The sequence below is a fragment of the Aspergillus glaucus genome (genome assembly GCF_001890805.1).
Source record: "Aspergillus glaucus CBS 516.65 unplaced genomic scaffold ASPGLscaffold_5, whole genome shotgun sequence".
NCBI classification, from domain to species: domain Eukaryota; kingdom Fungi; phylum Ascomycota; class Eurotiomycetes; order Eurotiales; family Aspergillaceae; genus Aspergillus; species Aspergillus glaucus.
In genome coordinates, this window is record NW_019170457.1 from 928,043 (window position 1) to 944,902 (window position 16,860).

Sequence of the window (16,860 nt, forward strand, 5' to 3'; positions counted from 1 at the left end):
GTATATATCAGAAGTGGAGTATAATTTTGTTGAAATTTGCACCTCGGACATATTAATCATACAATTACTGCTCGGGATCGGGCATTTTTATTACAGCGTTCCGCCCTATGGAACTGGAGTTCGGCCCTAAAATCTCAGTACCAAATACAATCAAATTTTTCCATGGGAACAAACGGCACTTTACACGATGATATGAATACGAGAACCAATACGGCTACTTTTATGGGCCACCTAATACCATGACCTAGTTTTTCATATCAAGCCAATATATCCATCGGTCACATTATCCTATCGGGGATAATCACAAGCTGCAGGGCCGCCAACGAGGCATCCGCTTCTCCACAAACGCCCTCATGCCCTCGTGGAAATTGGGTCCAGCAATGAGCCTTCCATACCAGTCATCCACCAGGGCAGTACTGCCATCTTCGACACTGGCCCTCTCCCAGCCCATGTGAAGCCCCTCCATCGTAACCCGGAGACTGTCGGGACTATTGCTCGCGATGGCGCTGGCAATCTCCACCACAGAATCCAGCAGTCGGCTCGCTTCCACCACACGGTTTACTAGTCCCCAGCGCTCGAGCTGGGATGCGGAAATGGTATTACCGCTAAGCGCTAGTTCAGCCGCTCGTTGCTTGCCCAGCACGCGGATTAACCGAGGCAGAGAGCCAGCTACTGCTGCGACTCCGCGTCGGACTTCGGGCAGTCCGAAGGTTGCTTGTTCGCTGGCGAAGACTAGATCGCAATTGACTACCATCTCGAATCCACCTCCGAGACAATATCCGTTCACAGCCGCTATGATGGGTTTTGTGCCCCGACGGCGCGGAAGGCCCGCCAGTCCCGGTGCTGTCATTTCGTTTGTTATGCCTTGTTCGTTGAGCTGGTTCCATTCTGCCAGGCATTAGATAATGAAACAAGAATAGGGATTGCATCAAGAACCTTTAATATCCGCGCCGGAGCAGAAGGACTCCCCGGTGCCAGTGATGATGGCTACCTGTAGACTGGGCTCGCTATCGAACCATTTCCATAATCGTTGTATCTCCACGCTCGTACTCAGCGAGATGCAATTACGCTGCTTTGGCCGATTTAGAGTAAGAAGCAGTGTCTGCGGAGTTGGAAAATAAACTAAACATCCCTGAACGGGTGGATGCGACAAGGTTGCTGACATAGTGGTGTAATGATAGCAAGAGAATGGTGTGGAGAGGCGAATAGGAAGCGAGGTGCTATGCGAAGGCTTAAATACAAGACATACATCATATACCATCTCACAATTCGTCGGATGTTGATAGTATTATTGTAATACTCCACTCTTTTACTCGTCCTTCCTCGGCTCCGGTGTCTCTATACCTCGCCACTGTAGTCTTTTTACCATATATTCAACTCATGCCCTCGTATCACAGGAGAGCTATTCTTTCTTATTCCAATTGCCAACTACAATACACAACACCCATCAGACATTATGAACATGGACAAAATGGCCGCAGATTCTCCGGCCCAGAACAAGCCAACATATCCTTGGGTGAAACTCCCTCATCCCTACCTTACCACATACGCCATCAATGTTCTTTCAGAGTCTATCCCCCGGGTACTTCAACTCCAATTGTACAACTCAGAGGCCGGTCAGTCCCTCCCAGAACCGCTACACAACAACTCTCTCCGATACACCGACCTCTCCTGGGACGAATCCGCCGCGAGCATCCCAAACAACGACAACAGCCCACACGCACGCAGTCTACGCGCTCCAGGGACCACAATTCATTGGACAGACAATGAACTCCCCAGCCTGGCGCAAATCTGGAACGTGATTCACGCTGCCTTCCTCACCCACCCACAACACGCGATGATCCGACTGGATCTAACAGGCTCCGGCCATGAGGTGATCCGCGAGGAATGCCTACGCACCGGTCTGGCAATCCCCTTTCCATCACCACAAGCCCCTTTTGGTAGCGAAAGCGAGCCCTCAGGCCTCGACACCATCATCCTCCTCCGTTCCGCCTTCTGGCAAGGCGCTGGTTCCCCACTGGGTCCACGGCCCATCTGGGCCGTCGGGCAGGATACCCATGGTCTGCTCCGGCGTCCAGGCAGCTCCTATCCGCCACTGGCTCAGAACTACGAGTTTACGATGAAGCTCCCGCACGAGCGCGTGTATGCGCGCCATCCCATCCGGCCGGTCAAGCCTGCGCCGGGATCGCTGGTGTACAGCCGGTACATCCCACATCTGGACCATCATTTCTCGCTGATGGTCGTGGACTGGCAGAATGAGAAGCATCTGCGGCGGTTCAATAAGTGGCAGAATGACCCGCGAGTTGCGAAGGGGTGGAATGAGACTGGGACGTTGGAGGAACACCGCGAGTATCTGCGCCGGTTGCATGAAGACAAACATGTTCTGTGTCTGTTTGGGCGCTTTGATGAGTTTGCGTTTGCGTATTTCGAGGTATATTGGGCAAAGGTATGTTCTCCCTATGAATTTCCCCAATGGATATGCATCTAAGCCTTGAGCAGGAAGACCACTACGGCGCGCACTACGACGCAGGAGACTACGATAGAGGTCGACACTCGCTTGTCGGCGAAGAGTCAATCAGAGGCGCATACCGCGTGAACGGATGGTGGTCGAGCGTTATCCACTACATATTCCTCGACGAGCCGCGCACAATGTGCGTGGTGGGCGAGCCCAAGGCGACAAACACGACGGTGCTGTCGTACGAGAATGCGCAAGGTCTGAGCGTCGAGAAGTACGTGGACCTGGGGCATAAACGGTCTGTACATGTGTTTTGCAGCCGGGAGAAGTGGTTCCAGTTGTGTCCGATGTTTTGGGATGGGCGCAATCGGCCGTTGGAGAGTGCGGACCGAATGGCTTGGGATGCGAAGTTGTAATTTACTTGTTCAATTAAAATCTAGTTGGTATATCATGGGTTCAAGGATTGTGAATTTCACGTATTGATTACAAGGTCTGTCAACGTTCTACCCTCTCATACGTACGCGTTCATATATGGAAATGCAGAAGAGTAGATATACCGGATACATTGACAGAAACAAAGTACATGATTGATAGGATTCCTTGGCACATGATAGTATCCACCTTTTACAAATGAGGTTAAGTTCTATACCATCACGGCGTGACATGTGAGACGCACACCAGATCCAATGACGGACTGATCCACAGTCACCGGTTAAGACTATACCCGGATGTATGATACGTTCTTAAGGCTGAGACATGAGATGTTTATGGTCTGGTTTATTCCGAGATTCCGAAATTTTGAGGTCGGGTTGAAGCGACAAGTTTCTTCCAGTGGGTTTTTTATGGACAGGATAGGCCCTTGGCGTCTCACTGAGAATAGAGTAATTCATGTAATAACAAGAGGGTAGACTTGACTTGCTAGGGCATTATATTCGGTCAGTCGGTCCTACCCGAAGTAACATGTCAATACAGGGTTTTCCATAACGTAATCCACTAGCGAGCGGCCACTACAAGCGAGCGGCCACCCGGAGTATTGCATACAAAATGGCACTTTTTAAGACCCCAATATCTCAACCAATGTTATAAGTATTCTATTAAGGATCATAATATCTAATATACATGCATTGTAGAAGACTCCATCTTTTGTCTGGAATGTTTATAATTCTTTTATCACAAGCTGGTATACCAGTTTTTAGGTCCTGTCAATGTGTTATTGTTGAGATATTGAGGCCGCTCGCTAGTGGATTATGTTATCCTAATTTAGCAGATCCCGTCGGTTCTAAAATAGCGTGGTGTTGATCCAACAGGGTCATGCAGCATTATCGCGGTGGAGATCTTATCTGTACGGAACACATAACATGGAGGTGGAGTCTAGCTCGTACGAAGACGCCTGATCTGGTGTGAAGTTAATCTAATCTGATCTAGACCCTCGCTTAGGGTTGCAGGTCCGTTTGTATTACGTGGTAATACAGTGCCTTTATAGGATGCTGTACTCTGTATTTGCAACGTCGGATGTATTACGTGACTGATACCATATTTACTTTCATATTGCTTCCATATTACCCCGATATTGCCTTCTATTCTGAGACATGTCCATAATGGCGCATGGGTCTGGTCGGAGTCGCTTAGATAAAACTTATCAATCGGATCTAATCAATCATTCGGGGTTTAACCCGACAGAGAATCCAAAGTGAGAGCCGATCTCGGAAAAAAAGGCCCTGGTGGAAAGCACGCTGCTGATTTCTCTCATCTCTTCGTCCTGCCCATATCCCAGAACACTCAATCCACAACACCACCGAGCACCAAACTACCCTGCTTCTAGCGAAAATGTACTCGAAATTCTGGCCCAAGGGCGGCCTCCCCGGCCTCCTACACCACTATGTCCGTGCTCTCCCCAACTCATAATCTACTGAACACAGCTGACAGGTAAATCAAATAATGTAGACAGAGACTCTTGTAACCTTCGAGTACACCCCGACCGCCACAGCCCACAAGCCACACAGTCTGCTCTTCATCGGCGGGCTAGGCGACGGCCTCGCCACGACCTCCTACATGGCAGACCTTGTCCGCGCCCTGCACCCCACAGACTACTCCGTGTTCACGCTGAATCTCACATCCTCATACCAGTCATGGGGCCTGGGCCATTTAGACCGCGACACCGATGAGATCGCGCAGTGTGTGCGGTACATCAAGGAGTACAAAAACGAGAAGTTCGGGCCCGGGAAGATGGTCCTCATGGGCCATTCGACAGGGAGTCAGTGCGTGCTGCATTATTTGTACCGTAACAATCCGCACGTAACGGTGCCTGGATTTGATCGGGACTTGGAGCATGTGCAGCGACTGGCTGTCGATGGAGCCATCATGCAGGCGCCTGTGTCGGATCGCGAGGCGATTCAGTGGGTTTTGAAGTGGGGGATTGGGGATAGGTCACCGGAACAGTGTCAGGAGGTGTATCAGAAGATGGAAGCGTTTGCTAGAGACGCGGCACCTCGGGATGAAGTATCCGGGTTCGACACCTTGTTGCCACTGGAGCTGACGTCGACTATATACCCGTCTAACACGGCTATCAGCTGTCGGAGGTTTTTGAGTCTTGTTAGTCCCGAGACTCCCCAGGCGCCTCGGGAAGATGACCTGTTCAGCTCGGATATTAGTGATGAGCAGCTGGAGAAGACATTTGGGATGGTTCGGCGGCAGGGGTTGTTGAAGGGTAGATTGGCGATGTTGATTTCTGGGGCAGATCAGTCTATCCCGGACTGGGTGGATAAGGATAATTTGTTGTCAAGGTGGAAGAATGCGACGGACTCGGAGGGACCGGCAATTTGGGATCAGGAACACAGTGGCACTATTCCGAATGCGTCCCACGCGTTGAGCAATGACGACCAGGCCGAGCCGCGGGAGTTTCTGGTCAACAAAGTGATGGGATTCTTGCAGCTGGATACTGCCAAGGATGATAACTAGAATGGCACTGTATTCTTGAAGATCTGATAGAGCTTTATGATTCATAGCAGCCTATTACTTGGGTGAATGCATGCATAAAATCGATTAGACTTAGTCAAATCCACTAGCAAGTCATGCAATACAGGGTTATTGCTCACACTCTCTCTAGTTCACCCGGGGTTGCGCGACCAAAAAGCGGTCTCACTTTAACATGCCCTAAGACCAGCTAAATACTACTACATTGATTAAATACCTGGCACATACGACCATAGGGTGCGGAGAACAGGGCTTCCCGTCCGCTCAGCCATACTTAAGTCACATGTTAAGCTCGGTCAATAGTTATTTTTGCCCTTTTCTCATTGCCACTTCAAGGATGATGGCCGGGTGAGCTCTAGTTGGGTGCAGGTGATTGAGGTGATGCCTTCAGAGTCGGGTGTGAGCAGGGCCACGCAAAACCAAACAGTACTTCTAAGGCATAAGTAGGTATCGTTTCACTTGACTATCGCTTTTTTTTTTTTTTTTTTTTTTTTTGTCCCATATCTTTCCAGAGACACAGTCTTGACACTATTTATCTCTTCAAATATAAATATGTCACATAATCGCAGGTTTAAATTAATTCAAGAATGCCCCAAACTTAAAAATTTCGCCCCCTTTGTCACGGACCATGGACGCTCTCTAGCTGTATAACATGTTTGATTACTTTGGCCTATTTGGCGTATGACATTCACTGAGCATCGCTTAAACCCTTCGCACACACTAGATAGCTCGCCGGCAGGCCTGCCTCTTGGGCATTTTGGACGATAAAATCATCACCAAAAGGCAGTCGGATATTACCTACACCCATCACATCGTTGTCGGATTCATTCGGTAAGTTAACTCGGCCTGAATTCACCGGAAGGAAGCTAATGAATAGTGATCGGTCATGGGTGATAGTCCAGGCAGTGCCAGTATATAATACCCATTCTTCATCAGCTCTAGCAAGCTCATTATTATCTACCAAGTTGGCTGTACCACTCGGTTGATTTCGCTGTCGATCATTCTCCGGCGGTGGGCGTTTGTTAGGGTGTTTTGTCCAACATTCATCCTCTATATGGTGGCCTTTCTTGCAGTATGAGCATAGCGGTAGGGAGCTCCTACCCAGCTTGTAGGATCGCTTGGGCTGACTATCAGACTCTTTAGCCTTACCCTTTTCAGTAGTCGGTGGTTTTTCTCGCGAAATCGGTGAACGCCAGGGGTCCTGCCGAAAACGGTGAACTTTGTGGGGAAATAATTGCCTGTAGTAGGCGTACGCATCTGAGCTTCATACTCAGTAAGGACTTCCTGTACATTGAGCGTATGAATATTCTTATGTACGAAGATGGCTGTGATCTTTTTAGGACTCATGCTGGTTAAATGTTCGTCGCCGAAGGAGCGGATGACTCGACCGAGTACCATGTAGACTGTTGCGGCGATGAGAGGCGCGGCGCAAAGGATGAGCATTCCTTGGAGGGCCCATGAAGAGATTTCTGTTCTGTCTTCGTGGGGCCATGCTCGATTGTAGTATCCGAATGTTTCACCTGGTCGATAACCTAGCAGCATTAAGAATTAGTGACTGCGCTTCATCCAACCAATACAAATTCCGATTCCAAACCGCCTGGACGAAGATCTTTTCCAACGGAAGAAACGAGGACGAAAAGTTCAAATGCCTCCTGTTTCTCCGTTTCATCAACACGGATAAATGTTCCAACTGGAAAATCAACTTCAAATCCAGAGTCAGCACGTCATCGAACCCTGACGAGATTTATCAATCCGAGAAGCTCACCGGTGAACTCGAAGATGTCGATAAAACGCTTAATGAAGAGCGTAAAAGCACTTTTTATTCCACCAAAACTAACAATGCTAGGGGGAAAAAGGCGACAAAACAAAGGACAAGAAGAAATACGACCACTTCAATAAGTTAGGTCACAAGAAAGAAAACTGCTATTTCCAATATCCGGAGAAGAGACCTGAAAAGACTGCTACAGACTCATACGTCACCGAAGCTATTCACCACGCTCTATCTAGAGAAATGCCTCAAGCAGTGATACAAACCTTCTCAACCAAAACCTCGATGCCACCGATAGACCGATGGGTCTGCGACACCGCAGCCGACGATAATATGATCTCCTAACCCCCTGGGTCCTGTTAGTCCTATCACAACAAGGATTTCGATGTCGATGGGCCTTGGTGAAGCCTCGGCGTGGTGGAGCGCGTGGTAGGCGCAATTACAGAGGGACATTTAGAGCAATCTCGCTAGAAACTTGTGCTTCCCAATTGTGAAAGTCCTTTACTGTCAAGATGAACGTATTTGGTGGGTGAGGCCCATGCAATTGATAGTGATGTACATAGCGTGTATATACTATTCGGGGCGTCTTGTCATGATAGTAGTAATCAAGTTTATTGTCCTTATCGAGCCCCATGGGCTATGAAAGACAGTGCGGTTCGTGAGCACAAGCTCCTACTTAGTTTCTAGATACATCTTTGGCTCGCCCCATTCCGCCTATCTGCACAGGGCATTTGGGTAGTACTCATCGCAGAGTATCCCTCTAGCGCTACAATAGCTGTGGCTAGAGGGGCCTGCAGTTTTCCATACCTTCCTCATTCTTCGTAGCATTCTTTGCCAGCTCAAGCTGGTTGTGCGGGGGAACTAGGTGTACTAGGAGTCTGAGGACCACGCTAGTGAAGTTCGAGCATCTCGTGGTAAATGTCGTGTCGGCGGCGGGAATCCAACCCGTGATCCCAGTTTTGGGGCAAACCCTCAGCAAAATCCCTCGTCTGAGAGTCCACTCGGTGTGCATACCACAGCACAGCCGCTACCGACCTTCTCAATCGCAGGCATAGCGGCGCGACTGGTTGTCGGCAGGATGGCAGTACGGTGCCAGCGTGTCTCTCGCAGGCATATCGGCACCAGTGTAGTATTCAGAGACGTCGCAGGCAGAGTTGTTGGCGCGCTGGGCCCAAGGGGAATTCCAGCTGTCTTCTCGTCTCATGGCCTAGAATCAACACGGGATGGGCGCGTCAGTGACGCGCCCCGTCAGGGATACACATCCACAGGTCGTATCCCCCATTAGATGGCAGTACGATGCCGGCGTGTCATGGCGTGCAACATTTGTAGCGGGATAAGGGAGGCAGGAACCTTAGCTAGTCCTTGTTATCATTGCCCATTTCGTGCGTATGGTCGGGAGGGCGCGCACGCGTCGGGGGACCAATTCAACGTGTCCACACAACCATCGCGACCCGGGGATTCTTCTTGGTTTCCTCGTCAAAAGACAAGTACTAACACCGGACACCACGAGAAGGTGAAAATCCATCGTCCTGAGAGCTGGCGGCGATGCTCTCATCCAGCGTGCCTCGCCGGAGGCCAGGGACACAGGGCATCGAGACGGGTCTGGGTCGGTTCGGGCCGACAGTCGAACCGACAGTCGAACCGACAACCAGTACCCACTCGACCAGTCATAGCGTTCTGCTAGTTATGGAAATGCATGATTAGCCACATTGGCTTGTGCGATGCATGGACTTCGGATCACAGCCTTGTGCCCGGGGCCTAACTTACCGCGCTTTAGTTTGTCAGAAAAGTCCAACCTATATTTCATACCCGGATTCTTACACCTGGGTCGCCATCGTACCTATCTGCGTGGAACTATGATTTTATGCTGTGTCAATCCAAATGGATGCTGTATCCTTTTAGCGTGCCAGGATAGTTGATTCATTGGGTGCTAGACATAGCTAGCCTTAGCCGATAGGCACCGAATCCATCCAACTATCCACGCATACCAAAAATTAATATGGCTAGCGAGTCTCCGCGAGCTCAGGTGTAGACTCGCCAGCGTGAGCGCACGTTTAGATAGACAAGCACTCAAATCAGCTGCGTATGCACACATCCGTTCGTTAGGCAATATACTTCTTTCGTCCAGCTAGTCCTCTCCATAGTTATAGACCTCGCTAGTCGCGGATAATCGACTCCTCCGGACCTCCGGCCCCCCGATCCCCATTTCATATAACACCGTTATCTGATGAAAGTCAATAACTAGTTAGTTAGATTAATATTCGGCCCGATTACCGAGGCTGACAGATTCAGCTCCGCCCGCAGATTGGCCGTCACCTGCGCTCCGAGTCCGACAGGTCTGGATTTGTTTGGAGGGGAAGCTGCGTATAATGACGCAGACGTTGATGAGACAAGGAGATCAACATTTGTCAGCGTGTCAAGCTGATTTTGCAAGCCACTGTAGATCTTGAGTGATGGGGGACATCAGCCGTCTGCCGTCAGTATTTGGATGCTATTGTATCACTGGTGTCTCTATTTGTACATGTAGTTGACGCAATCCAAATCTTGGAACGTCCATGAGACATAAGGATGGGCAAGAAGAGCTCACTGTTCTCATGCTGAGTCACTTATCAGGGGTTGGGGAGGGGGGGCCGGGGGGGCTCTGTTTGTGGCTATGTGCAACAGTGTAGATGCCAAGTAGTTCAGTGTTTGAATTTGGAAGAGAATAGCCAATTATTAGTGGCTGTAGCATGCTAGTGGAGTATAAGGATTTCAACGGAATTGAAATCACGCGGTGCAGCATAATATTGGGTGATTGCTCACCCTCTCTATAGTGCACTCATCCAGGCTCACCCCTGGTTGCGTGACCAAAAAGCGGCCTCACCCTCTAACTCACTCAGAAGGCACCCACTGAACTTTTATTATTATTATTATTATTATTATTATTATTATTCATACACACATCTGTCAGCCCTATAGGCCGAGTGGCGGCAGGTCCTGCGGGGCAGCCGGGGAAGCCGCCGTAATGGTAGTCGCTATGTACATCGTCGCCTTTATACACATATCCTGATATCTCATTCCGCGTGTTGTATAGCCCGTGCTGCTGGTTTTCGTGCCGCTGTTCCCATGGCCACGAGGATCCATGGGCTTGTTGGATACTATCTCGTTTCCTTCCCTACTTCTGCAAGCGGCATGTATTGTAATGAGAAGAAATATCTGAGGGCTGGATTAATTAGTGCACTGTATTAAATAATTATGCGTGGTGTGCAATCTGCAGAATGGTGGCTAGCTATCTCCACAGCATTCAGCTGAGCCATGAGCACATTGTGTTGACTACAATGCTCAGCATGATTTCATAGGCACTATTTGGAGTGAATAGAGGAAGAACTTGGAACTCTTATTGAGAAAACTATCTATTGTAAGGCCTATTTACAAACAATCTGGCGGCCATTGTCATGGAGCATAGATGCTCACAAGATGTATGGCATGTTTGATTACTTTGACCTGTTTGGCATAGGACATTCACTGCGCATCGCTTAAACCCCTCGCACACACTAAATAGCTCGTCACCGGCAGGCCTGCCTCTATCCTTCCTCTCCTCATGTTAGAATTTCGTCAGATAGTCTACCAATAGATTCATATTGCTCGAGACCGTCACAGCCATCAACTAACTATAAAGGGAAATCATTGCGGAGAAGACAAAAAGAGTGAAACATGCATAATGTGAGTATGCGCTGGTCAATAGTCAAAGGATACTGGCTGCATAGCCATAGTCCCTGAGTCATTTCCATCCATGCATATGTTCATGCAGTAGTAAGTTGGATGTTCAAGGTAGACAGGAGGCTCAATCTCTGATTGGTCAGTGATTGCTTAACTGTAGTAGACATTGTGTTATTGAAATCACCTACCACATAGACTTTACATGCCAATATATGATATGTTTCATCACATCACATCATGAAACCTGGAAGCCTGAATCACAGAGACATTGCTGTGAAGTATAATCATTGGATGTACTGCTGACTGCAATAGTTCCCATGGTCTGTGTATACACAATCCAGTGGATAACGTACTTTGAATCCATCAATGTTGTCTAATGCATTGAGAATGTAGAAGATACACCACCAAGGATGAAGTTGAGGGGAGTAGAGGAGGGATATTACAGCTGTATTGCATTTGAAAATAGGTTCCACACAACCAGCATCTTTCTGCATATGTACACGCAATTATCAGCCTAGCTGCAAGAATTCAACAGATGGCTAGCTGAGAAATATGTGCGCTATTTACACAGTATTACCAATAGGATCTGCATGTATGTCTGATGACGCAACAAGAGAAGGAGAATTTGAGAGAAGGACAGCGGATTTAATCTATAAATACCCCCCTACAGTCTCCTTCAGGCCGTCCACGAAAGATAATCTTCAAGCTTAAGGCAATATTCAATAAGAGAATTGAGAACAAGGTCAGTGAACAGTCCACTTTCTCTTATATATCTGCTAAGCTAGATCAGCAATTCATCCCGCTTTCAACATGCCTCGCGAAATCACCCAAATCTCCAAGGGCGACACCAAGGACCTCCCAATTGAGATCTGGCCCGATGGCCTCATTACCTTCCAAGCCGGAAGTTTTCGTGATGATTACCTCGAAAATGGCGAGAATACCGTACTGGAGATTCGCACAGGTGTTGAGACTCTCCTTCACCTGTCCTTGAGACACAAGAAGCTGGTTCTGGACAGTCGCAAATCCGATAATGAGGAATGGGGCTCCAACAGGGAAGTCATTGAGAACTTCTCCCTCAACCGCAACCGCCCAACTATCACCATCTACCACCACGGCAAAGAAGGCTTCCAGATTCTGTTTGACTACCAGACCGTTGCCTTCTACCACAAGAGTGTCAACAAGACTGCCATTGCCAAGTCTGTTCACTATGCAAGCAGTCCCCCTAGTGCGGCGGGAGCTTTGGACAAAATCATTGATGTTACCGCCTATGGAAATCTGCAAGATTTTAAGTTGGTTAATTAAATGGTCTTTCATGTATGCTAGATGGCCTTTGTGTGGTTTTTAGTCCCTCAAAGCAAGGGTTTTTCCCACACATACATGTGAATGCAGAGGCTATATAATTGTGACTTTATGATTTATACTTTCCAGCAAATGCAAATATGGATTTCAGTATTTCTCTAGGTTTGGCATCATTCTATGTCCTAGGATTTCAAGCCCGTGGCAGTTAGTAGATACTATAAAATGATATTCCTCTCTAAACTAGCGTAGCCAATGCCATCAACGAGATATTGAATCTGGATAGGGGAAAAAGAAGAGGAATCTATCTACAGTGTAAAGGGGGGCTTATCTATGGGTTGCGTGATGGCACTAGTGCTTTCTGTGACGGCTCAACGCCAGACAGACAGCGCCAACATGTCAAATGACGCTATACAAGCAATATGGGCAAACAAGGGCTTAAGCCGCACCACAAAAATGTCTATAAAGACCGTTCATCGCCTAGATAAATTTCCTTTTCTTCTTCTTCCCCTGATTCGATATTCTCATCATTAGGATACCTAGTCTAGATATGAATATTATTCGTTTTATTTGTTAGTTTCCGAGCCCGTGACACTTTCTTTGTTTGCTTGGATGGCTGCATTTGCTGCATCAGTGTAATGGCTCAGCACTGCATCAATGCCATCAATGCCATTATCAACAAACAGCATCAACATGGCAAATGATGCCACATGTCATGGGCTCGGAAACTAGCAGATAAAACGAATAATATTCATATCTAGACTAGGTATCCTAACGATGAGAATATCGAATCAGGGGAAGAAGAAGAAAAGGAAATTTATCTAGGCGATAAACGGTCTTTATAGACATTTTTGTGGTGCGGCTTAAGCCCTTGTTTGCCCATATTGCTTGTATAGCGTCGTTTGACATGTTGGCGCTGTTTGTCTGGCGTTGAGCCGTTGAGCCGTCACAATGGTTGGATGTTTATATGGTTCGTCCATACCTCCCCCTTGCATTCCACGCAGGCCGTAGTGTCAAGTCATATCCTGAGGGTCTGTACGGGATCGTACGACAACCCCATAACATTTGAAGTTGAAAGTAGACAGCCAATGATTAGTGGCTGTAGCATGATAGTGGACTAAAAGGATTTCAAAGGAGTGAAATCGCGCGCCACAGTGCGATGTTGGGTGATCTGCTCACCCTTTCTATAGTGCACTCACCCAGGCTCACCCCCAGTTGCGCGACCAAACAGCGGCATCACCTTCTAACTCACCCGGGAGGCACCCACCCAACTATTGACCGTAGATAAGCCACACACCGGCCGGTTAGTAGCTGGATGGGTGACCACTAGCGAATCCCGGCTGTTGTATGTTTTTGTTTTTTGCCATGAGAGAAATGAGCATATCTTTTATTTGACGAGCGTAGCGAGTGGTTGTAGTTACATTGAAGTGGGCATTATTTTTGTACGTGGCAATGGCAGGTCTTCAAAAACTAAACATTTCTCCCATGGCTGCTCGGCTTATTTCTTCATGCTGAAATTAAACAAGAACTCAAGCAAAAATATAGGGGTGCTATACGTGACTATTGCGAGAGCATCATATCACAAATGATTATCCGCAATCATGCAAACTTGACCTCCCAATTACCACTCGAGATCAATTGGTGTTTACCTAGCTTACCCGCTCCATGAGCATGATTGTTCCGTTACCTAAATTATAGGGTTTTCAAGGCCGATTGATTTGTCCGACTAGATTCGCCAATAATCTCGATATGTCAGACTATGGCTTTGAGTACCCTTTAGTTGGTGAAAACCTGAATGATTTCTACCGAAAATGGTACTCTGCACTGGCAAATATTCCTATATGTGGCGAACAAGTCGATAGCCAGTTGCAGAAGTACATCGAGGGTTGCCGCCTTGTTCTCTTGGGAAACCTGAACTGGAGGTAAGCACTAAGAAAGCGTCTCGCAAGACATGGATTCAGGCATATACTTATATTCTTCTTCTGAAAAGTTATGCCAGTAATCGTTACTTTGGAACAGAGAGTCTTGAGGTGCGCAAGACGCGCATTTTGAATATTGGAAAAGCCCCTGGAGCTGACAATGGATCTACCACCATTACCCCGATTCATCAATCCTTGTTCTGAACCCGCTTGCTCACCACAGGTTAACTTCTATCGACGCTACCTTGGTACTCGTTAAAATGGAATGGTACAGTGTAAATCGACAGAAAGGATAGTCAAGGGTCTTCCTGTTGTGGCTCGTCTCGGTCATGATCGTCTCTACCACTGAGTTGGCGTCTTCGGATCTCCGAAACACCACCTTGGACTTGGATCATTGTCATTATTATCCTGTGATCATCTTATCTTTATGCACCGTTTCAACAGTATCTGATTGCTTCATAAAGACAACTGGAATTACTATTAGCCATCCTATTCCGAGCTAACTATCTGGAATTGTGTCCATATCGTCGTCCTTGCGGCCTCGTATTTAGATCACGGGGGGAACCGGGATGGTCAAGCGTTCGTCTCCATCCTGTTTTCCCACACAGGTCTATTTTTGTCTTTTTTTCACCATCATAATTCACGGCTTTAATGAAAATACTAATGGGAATAATCTAGCTTTCTGATAGCATTTGCATCTCTTCTGTATCTATACTCCCCGACACAACCATGGCCGAACGTGCAGTGCGAAAATCCACTTCCCCGGGCGAGGGAAGCAGCAAGCTACCCCGATCTCCTGGGTCGTCGCCGCGCTCAGTACCACGGTCTGCAACAAAATCCCCTAAAGAACAGGAGCAGGGTGAATATGTTGATTATGTATAAATCCCGTTCATCGATTCGCGATCAACCCTTTTTTGGTTATCTACTCGTCATGAACTCAACCGAGCTGACTTACATCTGCTTAGGGAGGAGAGCCAGAGGACGATGCGACTTCGGATTACGCAGAGGACTTGTGAGAAGCGATCGATCTTTTATTGATTGATTTCAGATCCCATGTTAACCGTGGCTTGCAATGTTCTAGTTTGAGTGACACCACCTCGATCAATTCGGAGATCACAGCTTATCGTTTTGAGAATGGGCGACGGTACCACGCATATAAGGACGGGGCTTATTGGTAACTCTCTCCTTCTATATGGCTGGATGTGCGGTTCGCCGAGGCCCTCAGGCTCACTTTCATTTAGGGGCCCGAATGATGAAAAACAGAATGAACAGCTTGATCTTGCGTATAATTTATCACGGTAACATCATTCAATGTGAAACTGACAGATTCCAGACACCACATGTTCGTTATTCTCCTTGAAAACAGATTGGTGCTGGCACCAATCCGTGAGGACATCCAGGTAAGTATATAGCGAAGGACGAGGGGTAACTGTTCATGCATCCAAGGATCCAAGCGTGCATGCTCATCAATTACTCACAGAATGTTCTTGATGTCGGCACCGGCACCGGAATTTGGGCCATGTATGTGGGCAAAGGACCGCCTTTTTTTTTTCCCCTCTAGCACATCCACTGACAAGGTACACAGAGACTTTGCGGATGAATACCCCTCCGCTGAGGTCATCGGATCCGATCTATCCCCAATCCAACCAAGCTTTGTGCCACCCAATCTCAAATTCGAGGTTGATGATGTGGAAGAGCCCTGGATACATCCGACAAATCACTATGATCTGGTCCATGTGCGCGCGCTGTATGGGGCGATTGCGGACTGGCCAGGGTTCTATCGCAACGCGCTCAGGTAATCTTATAATCCTTGGTGGTAAACGATTTCAGCGACCGGATGACTGACAGGGTGATGATAGACACATCCGACCTGGTGGCTGGATTGACCAACTGGAAATGTCCATCGAGTTTCGATCGGATGATGGCACAGTGATGGACGATCATGTGCTAGCTGTGTGGTCCAAGACGTTTATTGAGGCTGGAGAGAGACTTGGCAAAACCTTTCGCATTGCGGATCTCGCCAAGGGATATATGCAGGAAGCGGGCTTTCAGAATGTGACCGAAGAACGATTCAAGCTACCGGTCGGGCCCTGGAGTAAGGACGAACGGCTGAAGAAGCTGGGCATGTGGAATTTGGCACATTGCGAAGGGGGGATTGAAGGATGGGCCATGGCGCTGCTGACGCGACTCATGGGGGTGAGTTTCCTGATCTCCATCACCTGGTGGTGTTGTGTTTACGCAGTATACTGATGTCCAACCAGTGGAGTTATTCTGAAGTACAAGTCTTCCTGGCACAGATGCGAAAAGGACTTCGGGACCCAAACATCCATGCCTATTTCTACGTGTAAGTCTCCCATCTTATTCTATTCGAGTGGTGGCTCATCTGTATAACAGTGTCGGGGTATATGGTCAAAAGCTATGACCCTACCGGCCTCCAGCTGCCTTTTTCATCAAGAAGGCAGAATAATTCTTGCAATTGAGGCTTTCAAATACATCAATTCCAAAGGATCCGAGCCACCGCAAAGGCATATATAATGTCCAATTTTCTACTCTCGATAACCACATACATGGTCGCCGCGCACGCGTTTATTCAACACAATGCAGTAGTTGCCATTTATTAGGCCATATTAGAACTAGTTGTCCTACCATGTCTAATAACGTAATCAATCACCGAGCCGCGGATACCACCGAGCCGCGTGTTTTCGCTACACCTGCTAAAGTTTTGCAACTTTTCCGCCATAAAACTAAAT

The 16,860-nt window shown here is 47.9% G+C and overlaps 6 protein-coding genes across 6 annotated transcripts; 4 read left to right on the plus strand and 2 right to left on the minus strand.

The window, feature by feature from the left end:
- Positions 1–198: 198 nt before the first annotated feature.
- sidH (enoyl-CoA hydratase/isomerase family protein) lies at positions 199–1,165 on the minus strand (the record flags this gene model as incomplete). The annotated part of the gene is made up of 2 exons (XM_022542226.1): positions 199–888; positions 937–1,165. 2 exons carry the CDS (start codon positions 1,163–1,165, stop codon positions 302–304), a joined length of 816 nt encoding a protein of 271 aa, XP_022403348.1. The 3' UTR covers positions 199–301.
- A 297-nt stretch (positions 1,166–1,462) lies between these two features.
- Positions 1,463–2,871, plus strand: ASPGLDRAFT_121419 (GNAT family N-acetyltransferase; the record flags this gene model as incomplete). Its single annotated transcript, XM_022540235.1, has 2 exons — positions 1,463–2,446; positions 2,500–2,871. 2 exons carry the CDS (start codon positions 1,463–1,465, stop codon positions 2,869–2,871), a joined length of 1,356 nt encoding a protein of 451 aa, XP_022403349.1.
- Positions 2,872–4,282: 1,411 nt separating this feature from the next.
- sidJ (putative siderophore biosynthesis lipase/esterase) lies at positions 4,283–5,413 on the plus strand (the record flags this gene model as incomplete). The annotated part of the gene is made up of 2 exons (XM_022543332.1): positions 4,283–4,336; positions 4,400–5,413. The coding sequence occupies 2 exons, from the start codon at positions 4,283–4,285 to the stop codon at positions 5,411–5,413; spliced, it is 1,068 nt and encodes a 355-aa protein (XP_022403350.1).
- Positions 5,414–6,478: 1,065 nt separating this feature from the next.
- ASPGLDRAFT_23827 (uncharacterized protein) lies at positions 6,479–6,970 on the minus strand (the record flags this gene model as incomplete). The annotated part of the gene is made up of 1 exon (XM_022543333.1): positions 6,479–6,970. One exon carries the CDS (start codon positions 6,968–6,970, stop codon positions 6,479–6,481), a length of 492 nt encoding a protein of 163 aa, XP_022403351.1.
- Positions 6,971–11,586: 4,616 nt separating this feature from the next.
- ASPGLDRAFT_56245 (uncharacterized protein) lies at positions 11,587–12,340 on the plus strand. The gene is made up of 2 exons (XM_022548183.1): positions 11,587–11,637; positions 11,686–12,340. Exon 2 carries the CDS (start codon positions 11,706–11,708, stop codon positions 12,195–12,197), a length of 492 nt encoding a protein of 163 aa, XP_022403352.1. The 5' UTR covers positions 11,587–11,637; positions 11,686–11,705; the 3' UTR covers positions 12,198–12,340.
- A 2,416-nt stretch (positions 12,341–14,756) lies between these two features.
- On the plus strand, positions 14,757–16,860 carry ASPGLDRAFT_167099 (class I SAM-dependent methyltransferase). Its single transcript, XM_022542638.1, has 10 exons — positions 14,757–14,986; positions 15,076–15,122; positions 15,192–15,284; positions 15,352–15,393; positions 15,444–15,510; positions 15,591–15,631; positions 15,696–15,905; positions 15,970–16,306; positions 16,372–16,454; positions 16,505–16,860. The coding sequence occupies exons 1-10, from the start codon at positions 14,840–14,842 to the stop codon at positions 16,530–16,532; spliced, it is 1,095 nt and encodes a 364-aa protein (XP_022403353.1). The 5' UTR covers positions 14,757–14,839; the 3' UTR covers positions 16,533–16,860.

Excerpts from the sequence above, each read along its gene's own strand:
- ASPGLDRAFT_167099 (XM_022542638.1), top strand. The coding sequence starts at position 14,840 with ATGGCCGAACGTGCAGTGCGAAAATCCACTTCCCCGGGCGAGGGAAGC. Across the intron at positions 15,906-15,969 it reads TTCTATCGCAACGCGCTCAG|ACACATCCGACCTGGTGGCT; the intron begins GTAATCTTATAA and ends GGGTGATGATAG. Across the intron at positions 16,307-16,371 it reads TGCTGACGCGACTCATGGGG|TGGAGTTATTCTGAAGTACA; the intron begins GTGAGTTTCCTG and ends ATGTCCAACCAG.
- ASPGLDRAFT_56245 (XM_022548183.1), top strand. The coding sequence starts at position 11,706 with ATGCCTCGCGAAATCACCCAAATCTCCAAGGGCGACACCAAGGACCTC.